This window comes from Peromyscus leucopus, chromosome 15 (genome assembly GCF_004664715.2).
Source record: "Peromyscus leucopus breed LL Stock chromosome 15, UCI_PerLeu_2.1, whole genome shotgun sequence".
In the NCBI taxonomy this organism is placed as follows: domain Eukaryota; kingdom Metazoa; phylum Chordata; class Mammalia; order Rodentia; family Cricetidae; genus Peromyscus; species Peromyscus leucopus.
Genome location: NC_051076.1, coordinates 55,863,278 through 55,873,230, shown reverse-complemented (window position 1 = coordinate 55,873,230; position 9,953 = coordinate 55,863,278). Strand labels below are relative to the sequence as shown.

The following is a 9,953-nucleotide window of genomic DNA, read 5'->3' as shown; positions in this document are numbered from 1 at the left end:
GCCGCCCCTACTGGTCCCTCAGGTTGAACAGGGAGTGTACTGGTTGCTGGTATTTTCCCTTAAAGCATCTTGGCAGGATTCCTGGCAGTTTAGATCCTTGGATATCACTGGCTGGGCAGGTGGCTGTGCTTTATCAACAGGATGAGTCTTACAGGTGTTTCACAAGGCCCAGGAAGAAGTTTGTTCCCTGACCCCTGCCTTCCCCAATTCAGGGACTAAGGGACTCATTCTATTTGCTTATTAGACGTGGGCCAATTTACTACCAAATGTAGCTTTTCCTGCTAGATGTATACAGGATGTAAGGAGGCAAATAAGCTGTATACTGCTGGTTTCTGCTTCTTTATTTACCTGGAAAACGGACTTGCATAGATCTGACAGTCAGAGCAGCCTCTGAACACTGGCGAGTTCCCTTCCAGGCAGAATGATGTAATGGAAAAAGCTCAGGTCGGGGACACTAATGGGCAGGCCCTTCCTTCTTAGCCACCACCACGTGACCAGCCCTTTCTCTCTCTCTGCCTCAGTTTCCTAAATTTAAGACAGGAGGATTGGCCCAGATGGCCCCAGAGGCATTTTGGAAGCTCACCGTCTGTTAGCTGGTTCTTCTGGGTTCGGCAGCTCGGATACTGGAAGGGTCCCTGGTTGGTTTGTTTTCCAAAAAGATCCCCACTTGACGCGCCTTACTGTTGCTTAGTGTTATTTACTGTGCAAATTCCATTCAAAAGTACAGGATTATGACTGGAATTAAGAGCTGTCCCTAACCACGACGGTCCCAGGCAGTGTTCAAGCACTAGCCAAGCCGCTAGTCCCAGCCAAGTGCTGTGGCTTTCAAGTTAAGTAAGATGGAGGCCTCCCCTTGGGCTGTGCACGGCTCAGTCAAGGAGGCAGATGAGTAAATCAGTCATTTCCACTGCACTGTGATGAATACTGCTATAGCCTGTTTATAAGGTACAGAGAGTGGCCGTATAAACCTGGGGTGGAGTCCTCTGTGCTCTCCAGGAGGAAGTGTCGCTGAAGGGATGAGTGGATCACTTACCTGAGTGGAATGGGGACAAATCTCTTAGATCACAGTGTCTGCTCAACAGATCCCTGGCCCCTGTCATCCACACATCTTCTCCCTTAAAGGCAAACATTTCTCCTTGCGCCTACCTAGTAAATCCCTTGGGCTCTGGCATGTGATTGGAACTGTGGGCACTAAATTGGAGTCCCTGGAGCAGGTTTTGAGAAGGTTGGAAAGCTGGATGGTCTCTGGTATTGCCCCCGGAGGCAGAAGAACTATGGGCTCCCACATTATATTTTATTCGCCCGTTTGGAAACCCGCATTCAGTTCACACATGCATATATATATATATATCCCTTTGCTTTCATTGTCTCCTTTTTCTTTTTCTTTCTGGTGCAGGGTGGGGAAAATGAATTGGAGGGACCTCAAGGCGGTCGGAGTCTGAGAAACCTCTGCAGTCCCGGCAGGCTTCTTGGAGACGGTGTCAGGCAGGAAAGGTGTGGACTAGCTGGACTAGTTAGGTTAGGCACCTTAGCTGGAAGGGCCTCCTCGATCCCGGGCTGCACTCGGCCGGCCGGCCGCGCCACCCTTCCCGCGTTCGACCTTTGTTCCTGCGCTCAACTCCCACCCACCGAAGTGTGTGTTGTTATCACTTCCCCCTTTCTGCGCCGTGCGTGACTCGAGGCTCGCCCTCGGCGCCTGCTTCCCGGGCCGCGCGGGGCTGCGGGCGCATCCCGGGGCTGTGAAGTGTCCTCGGCGGCGCGGCCAGGCCCCGCCTCCGGCCCCGCAGTTCAAGTGCAGGCTCGGAGCGGCGAGCCGGGGCGCACCTCGGCGCAACCTGCGGGCTCCGGGGCAGAGCCTCTCCCCGGCGGCGGCGCGCCGGCTGGCGGGAGCGGACGGAGGCCGGCGCTGCCCGTTAGCAGCCGCGGCGGCAGGAGCCTCCTAATTACTCACCGCGCTAATTGCCCAGCACTGAACTTCAGGAGCCGGTCTGAAGCGGAGCTCCGGGGCGCGAGAGGAGGCAGGAGGTGTCTGGGGCCGGGCCCCGCCAGGGTTAAGTGCCCGCCCGTCCCCGGCTTGGCGGCCAGCTCGCCTTCCGCGGGAGGCCGGAGTCATCGCCCGCGGACCGGGAGGTGCGCCCGGACCACACCGGGCCCCCTCCCCCATCGCCGCCTCTAGGAGGCGCAGAAAGTGGGGGGCGCCAGCCTGGCGCGGGGGGCGGGCGCGGAGAGCCAGAGGGGCTGCGAGGACACCGAGATGGCCGATGAGATCGACTGGCTGGACCTGCCAGGCCGATGGACCTACGGAGTGGACCGCGGCGGGAGAATCTTCTTCATCAAGTATGTAGTGCTCTTTCTCGCCTCCCCCCCGACCCCCCACCCCTTTCCACTTTTTCTTTAAAAGTTGTCGGACTTGAACGGTGGCAGGGTTGGGGGTCAGGCTGGGGTGGTGGTGGTGGTGGTGGTGGTGGAGGGAGTGGGGGTGACTAATAAGTTTATCAAGATACCTGTTTGAATGTGACTCCCGCCTTTTCCTCAATGGGTCAAAGTCCAGCTAAGGCTCACAGGCTTCCTTCCCTGAGCCGGAGAGAGGCAGGGCAGGCGGCCTTGAGCCTCTTCCCCTGACCGCCGCACCCCGCAGCAGGAGTCCTTCCAGCTCCCTACACTAAAAGGAAGCTAGGCGACTTCTTTCCTCCAGACTTGGGCAAAATGACAGCGTATTAGGCGCCCCTGCCTCTGCCACCTGCTCTCTGCAAGACTCCAGCCCTCGGCACGGCAGCTCCTCCCCCTGCCTGCTGCTTCCCTGGGTCTGTGGTCAGGAGGCAGGAGCCCGAGGCTTGGAGCATTCTTTGCTGCTCTCAGTGATAAATTAGCACCATTCTATTAATTTCATAAACCAAATGGCTGTGGCATAATCTCATTATAGCAAAGTGGCCCTGTTTGGCCCCTTTTCTGGCTGGCTTCTCTAACAGTCATCCTTTGCCAGGCAAGAAATCTCCCCATGATATATAGCAAGTGTGGAGAGCACCGCAGTTTGGACTGTTCCCACACTTGACAAGCTTCTTCTTCCTCAAGATAGCCACTCAGAGAACATCAGGGCTGAAGGGAACACAGGGGCAGCCCCCGCATGGTTAGCACAGGACCTCTGACGGTCTGGAGAGATGCACAGTATCCGTCTGAGGTAGGACCGGCAGGACCCCTCGGCGCAGGAACAGCCTGAGCCCACTTTCTCTTTTCCAGGGGCTGCCGCATCCACGGTTGCTGTTTGGGGTTTCTGTTTCCACACTGGCTTAGCACTTTCTTTTGTCGTTATCACCACTGTTTATCGTAATTGATGCTGAATTATACTATCTTAGCAGTCATTTCACAAAAGTTCTTGGCCCTGGCTTAGGGATCCTCCATAACAGAACTCCAGGATTGAAAAGAGGGCCGCTTTCCTCAGTGGCTTGAACCTGCAAAACCTCTAAGAACCGTCTAGGTGAAGTGTGGTAGAGTGTGCCTGTGGTCCCAGCTACTAAGGAGGCTGAGGCAGGGGGATCACTTGACCTAAGAGTTTGAGAGCAAGCAGGGCCTCCACCTCAAAACAAACAAACAAACAAACAAACAAACAAACAAACAAACAAACTAAGAAATCATCCGGGGAGCTTACTGAAAAGACTCATTCAGGGCTGGGTGTGGTGGCGCACACCTTGGATCCCAGCACTCTGGTGGCAGAGGTAAGGGGAGCTCTGAGTTGCAGGCCAGCCAAGATTACATAGTAAGACTGTCTCAAAAACAAAACAAAACAAAACAAAACAAAAAAAACCCAAAGACTGATCCCTGAGTCGTCCGTTCCCCATCCCACCCTTCTTTCTATTCTGAGCAGAGACAGCCCAATGGGCTGAATCCTTAAGAGCTCCTGATGTGGTGACCCCGAGTCGGCCTCCCAATTTCCTCCCAGTCTTCCCTTTAATTGCACAGTCTCACATGGAGCTTTTTACCCTTTCCACCAATACAAAAATAAAAACAATAAGCTACATGCTTTGCCTGTAAGGTGGTGGAGAGATCTCGGAATAACATGGTATACCGGGGAGGCATTTACGTGTGTGATGCTGCTGCCTATGGGACCCAGGAGGGAAACTAAGGTGGAGACTGAGGAGGCTATCCTCGGAATAAGTGCCAGACTGAAGCTGAACAGGAAGGGAAGAGTACAGTGGCCTTGGGCAGTGGGAGGTCTCGTAAGAAAGGCAGGGTGGGCTGGAGGCAAAGGTACCCAGAACCCTCTTGGGTTACAGTGGAGATGGAGGGCAGCTTCGGGGGGTGCAGAGAAAACAGGACAGAAAAGCAGGAATGCACGAGCAAGGCTCAATATGTTAGCCAAGGGATTGCGACTCTATCCTGCAAGAGACAGAAAGCTGCAGGCGACTTTACCCCAGGGCTAGACACTGCAGGATCTGCATCCAGGAGGACCCCTCGGGCAGCTGTGAGGGCTGGGAGATGTATGTGGGGTGCTGCAGAATAGAACATGGCTAGGACGCTGCTGTGCAAGCTGGAAGTCTGAGACAGCTGCTGGGCCTGAGTGGAAGCGGGGAGAATGGAGCTGAAAAGGTGAGAGATCAGAGGAGCATCTCTCGGAGAGGATTAAGAGTGTCGTCCCCCGTGTGTGTGTGTGTGTGTGTGTGTGTGTGTGTGTGTGTGTGTGGGGCTGGAGAGATGGCTCAGCGCTTAAGAGCACTGACTGCTCTTCCAAAGAAGACCAGGGTTCAATGCCCAGCATCCTACATGGCAGTTCACAACTGTCTGTAACTCCAAGATCTAACACCCTCACACAGACATACATGTAGGCAAAACACCAATACGCCTAAAATAAAAACAAATAAATTATTTAAAAAAATAAACTCATTTAAAAAGCGGGGTGGTGATGGCACATGCCTTTAATCCCAGCACTTGGGAGGCAGAGCCAGGCAGATCTCTGTGAGTTTGAGGCCAGCCTGGTCTTCAGAGCGAGTTCCAGGACAGGCTCTAAAGCTACACAGAGAAGCCCTGTCTTGAAAAAAAGAACAAGAACAAGAACAACAACAACAAAAAGAACGTCCCTATGGCTGAATGTGGGGAAGGGAAGAGGTACCTCATAATGTCTCACTTGATTGGTGGAGATCAAGACTAGAAGATGAGGAGCCCAGCTCGTGTGTATGTTGAGGGGGCATAAGTTCAATGGTGAAATGGTGAACTTGAGGTCCCTGTGTGCCCATAGGGTTGTGTAGCTGCATTATCTGGCATTTGAGATAAGTCTGGGCTAAGAGGGTCCTCTAGGAGCTGCCCTGCAGAGGCGGGACCTCCCAGAGTGTGAGCGAGGGGACAGAAAGATAGCCAGGCAGTGTCAGTCTTTAAGGAGAGAAGAGCTTGGGAAGAAATTAGGAACCAAGGGGGTCAGAGGTGAGCAACGCCGGGATTGGAGAAGAGAGAAGATGCAGAGCTTGAGGAGGAATTAGGAAGCAATGATCAATAGTAGTCAGATCAATACAGCAGAAAAACCCAAAGGGCCAGAGGTTAGGAAGTGGCTGCTGTGTGGGAGGGCTGTCCTTAGTGGAGAGTGGGTTCAGGGAGGCTGGGAACAGAGACCAGAATAATGGGCATCGGTGAGCAGGAGGCCGGCAAGCAGGGGGAGCGGGAGAGCCTTGCTCCCAGGAGGGATGCTGGATTGAGGAGGGTGCAGAGAGGAAGTGGAAGGGGGAGGAAGGCGTCAGTGAGAGGGAAATGGGGAACTGTGCCCACCTGAGACCGAGGAGAGGCTGCTGCGTGCCACAGGGAGATGCACTTCATGATTCAGGCTGGCGCTCTCCGTAGATGAGGGGCTATAAAAGGTGGGCAAGAGTAGGGAGAGAGCCTGCGGAGAGTATTAGCCTCAGAGGAGAGAAGACTCACTTCTCCAGTGTAGAAACAGGAATGAAAGGGTAGGCGAGGAACTGAGTATGTTTGCAGGCGGGGCAGATATTCGGGGAACCTGATGGTTTTGACTTGTTCTTCAGTAATGGAGAGAGTGCAGTGTGGTAGGGTATGTAGGCGAGGCCAGCTGGGGCTCAAGGCTGGTGGGGGAGGCCCTAGAACTAGAGTGGCTACCCACTGACAGCCCTGAGGAAGGGCATAGTTCTACCCGGAGCTTGGCTTTGTAGTGGCGCCAGCCCAGATCTAGCTGCCCCATCAGTGCTAAGGCCAGGCAAACCCCAGCCACCTTGTTCTGAGCCAGGCTGACAAGGGGAGGTGACAGGGAGCTGAAGGCCGTGGTGGAAAAGCCATGCTGTGATGGGGCGATCTGCGGCATCCAGGTGATGTGGGGATGGAGCGGAAGTCCGGGGAGAGCAACTGTGTGAGAGGAGAGGAGCGTCCCTAGGCTGAGGACCCTGGCTCCCTCACGCCTTCTTAACATTCCTGGCCTTCTTCTCTGGCTTCTAACCAGCACAAACCCAGACCCAAGGCCCCACTGTTAGAGGCCACCTCCTACCAGTGACTCCGGAGTGTAAGAGGTCACTAGAATTGTGACTTAGTTTCTTCTCTGCTTGATAGAGGGGTGGGTTAGTTGGAGAGTCTCTCTGTACAGCAGGTGTCCAGCTGCAGAGAAAAATTAATGAAGTTGCTGGATGTGGTGGCACATACCTATAATCCCAGCACTCGGGAAGCAGAGGCAGGCAGATCTCTGTGAGTTCGAGGACAACCTGGTCTACAGAGTGAGTTGCAGGACAGCTAGGGCTGTTACATAGAGAAACCCTGTCTTGAAAAACAAAACAAAACAAAAACAAAAGTTAATGAAGTCAAAAGGAAAAGTAAAGGGGCACATGTCCCCTCAGAGCCCACAGATGTTCACAGCAGCTTTGCTTGTGTTGGCGCCCAAGCTGAGAACGACTTGTATGCCCGTCTCACGGGAGTGGATGGGCACACGGGCTCACCCTTCATGAACTGGCAAAGGGCCCTTCGTGAATTACTGACACTACAGTGTGGAAGAAAGGGAAAGGGAAGGAAGTTGAGAGAGAGAGAGAAGTCTGGCTTGTGTGATTCCTTCTGTGTGTGTCCAAAGCACATGGGTGTGGCTGGGGGTGGGGAGAGGGGGAGGAAAGGGAGAGATAGGAAGACCCAGGAGGGTAGACAGGGCTGGGAGACAGGACGCACAAGGGGGCACACAGAGTTGGGGGTTCATTATCTTGATTTGGTGGCAGTTTTCAAGGTGTTCTTCACATTTATCAGAACATTAATTTATGACACGCACGCACGCACGCATGCAGTTTCTCGTCAGTCTTACTACAGTAAAAGTTGAGTAGACTGTCTGTGGGTTTTATGCATGTCAGTACCCTCACCCCCACCTTGTCCATCCTGAAATGACCACGACTGGCAGGCAGGAGCTTCATGTTGGGACACATCTGGAAGAATTAGTGTTCCTTGGGTGGTGGGGTTGGAGAAAAACCCATGAGTGAGTTCCTGTGCCCTCAGATCGACAGTGTTGGGGAGCCCACCTCACTGGGTGTAGGATACTGGAAACACATGGGGCATGGGCAGTGGGCAGGTCTGAATTCTGGCTCCGTCACTTTCTAGTGACCTGGGCAAGTTACATAACTTATCTGAACCTCAGATTCAAAATCTGTCCAATTTTTTTTTTCCTTTTTGGTATTGGGGGTGGAACCCAGGGCCTTGTGCATTCAAGACTCTGTCCTCTGCTATAACTCTGTCCTCAATCCTAATTTATTTATTTATTTATTTTTAATTAAAATTTATTTATTTATTTGAGACAGGGTTTCTCTGTGTAGTTTTGGTGCCTGTCCTGGAACTCACTCTGTAACCCAGACTGGCCTGGAACTTACATAAATCTGCCTGGTTCTGCCTCCCAACTGCTGGGATTAAAGGCGTGCGCCACCGCCGCCCGGCCCTTTTTTTTTTTTTTTTGAAACAGCATTTCAAAATGCTGTGTAGCTCTGGCTGGCCTGGCACTCGATGTGTAGATCAGGCTGGCCCCCAACTCCGAGAGGTTGTCTGCTTCTGCCTTCCAAGTGTTGGAGTTAAAGGCATGTGCCGCCACACCCAACTTTCTGTGAGATTTTTTTTACCTGGAGGGAATGCAGGGAATCTTCACAGTGACCACCTCTCAGCCACCTGAGGAACTGCTTGTTAGAGGTCCTCGTGGTCACTCTCAGGTGGCCTCTTCAGTGAGTTGGGCAAGGGCAGGGGCATTCCGTCCATTGTGGTAGCGCTGCACCTGCAGCCTCCGTCGGGGGTCTGGTCTGTGTTCTTGCTGCTTCACGGTATGTCTACGTGTTGTCTGTGTTCCCGCTGGACTAGTGGAGTCTTCAAAGCCACGATTAGATGCTGCTCACCTCTGCAGCATCAGGGTTGGCTTTGCAGATATGAATACAGACAAATGCGTGGCAGGGTGGGCATGGCCATCTCAGGAGGGGAGAGCGCTGCCCCAGGAAGCCTTTGGTGACCTGACCCTTCTTTTTGGTCCTCCCATAGTGACGAGGAGAAGTCAACCAGCTGGGTGCACCCTGGTACGGACTCACCCATCCAGAGTGGATACAATTCCAGCCCAGGTAAGGAGTCACCTGCAGTTTGTAACCTGGGCAGTTAATGAGGAGACGGCAGCTTGAGCTGGTCACAGGAACTCTTGGCCCCAGACTGGCTTTAACTTCTCTTTGCCGTGGTATACTCATCCTAGCCTCCGGACGGCCCCTGGGGAGTAGAACAGGACGCCTGTAAGGGGTGCATTTCTACAGATCTTAAAGGGCAGATCGACCTGAACGTTGCTGCTCTCCTGAGGCTCCGGACTGGGCAGACCCCAGTCACCGTGCTCCATGCTAAGTTGGACTGATTTCCGTCTGTGCTACTTCATGCAGCTGTCCTTAGCCATGTGGGCTGGTGAGCAATGGGAATGTGGTTTGTCTACAGTGGACTGGAAGTCATTTCAATCAATTTAAATGCAAATAGCCCTTGGTGGCTGGTGGAACTCCTTCAGCTGAGAAGAAAGAGGCCAGGGCTAACACTTGGTCTCCTCCTTGCCCTCTTGGGTCTCCCAGGCTAGTGGGAAAGGTGGGGTGTGTACAGGCCAACGCCACGTAAGACACAGCTGGAGAATTATTTCAGCCAGGGTTACAGGAGGAGGGAGCCTGGAGGCCTGGGGGGCTGCAAACGCATGAGAGGCCTTCCTCTAGGGTGAGAGGCCGGAAGGGAGGGGGGCAGGAGCCGTACTGGGGGAGAGTCTCCTGGCCCTTTACGGCCTGTACCTGGCCAGACACCAGCCTCCGTCACTCACAGGGCGCAGCTAGCTCTGCTGGACTCGTTGGCAAGGGTTTGACCTGGCCAGAGCCTACTTATTTAGATCTTGCCTGGGGAATCAGAGCTGAAGGAGGCTTCAGGGACCGTGGAGTGCAACTTTTGCATTTTAGGGGAGGAAGTGGAGGACAGAGAGAGGAACTACTTGGCTCCAGGCCACCTGGCTAATAAGTGAAGTGGGGTCATGGTGAAAGGCACATTGAGAGGTGCAGAGACCTAGTTCCGGCGGCGTCGGCGGTGGCGGCGGCACTCTGCCGTTAGTTGGTCGTGGGCAGGGGCTTGGCTCCTCTGGGACTCGGTTTCTAATCTGTGTAAATGGGAGAGGATTATAAACCTTACAAAGTGGTAGCAAGCACCAAGAGGTGTGTGTGTGTGGGGAGTTGCAGTTGCCACTGTCCGGTCTCGAACTCAAGTGAAGTGAGGCCATCCGCCGCCGTGCCACACTGGTTGCTTCTGCTGGTTGGTTGTGCTGGTGTCAGGCCTCAGCAGCTCTAGCTGAGGGCAGCATCGCCCTAGGTCGGACTTAGAAGGTTCTCAAGAGCCCAGGGGACAATTCTTTCCGTGTTGGTGGCAGCCTGACTGGTTGTCCGAGGCTGGGAAGGAGTTAAGATGCCCCCGAAGCTTGCTGGGAGGGCAGCTGCCTGAGCGGGCACTCCGCCTGG

General features: G+C 53.9%; 1 protein-coding gene across 16 annotated transcripts in view; it reads left to right on the top strand.

The window, feature by feature from the left end:
• Positions 1–2,144: 2,144 nt before the first annotated feature.
• Plekha6 (pleckstrin homology domain containing A6) overlaps positions 2,145–9,953 on the top strand; it is a 141,113-nt gene continuing 133,304 nt past the window's right edge. For 13 of the 16 annotated variants that reach the window (XM_028876573.2, XM_037211414.1, XM_037211413.1 and 10 more), the window contains exons 1-2: positions 2,230–2,337; positions 8,476–8,552. In XM_028876573.2, the coding sequence (XP_028732406.1) occupies positions 2,255–2,337; positions 8,476–8,552 (160 nt within the window). In that variant the 5' untranslated portion in view covers positions 2,230–2,254. Of the gene's footprint in view, positions 2,338–8,475; positions 8,553–9,953 lie in introns of all 16 variants that reach the window. The other 3 variants (XM_037211418.1, XM_037211417.1, XR_005093027.1) reach the window with 2 other exon arrangements.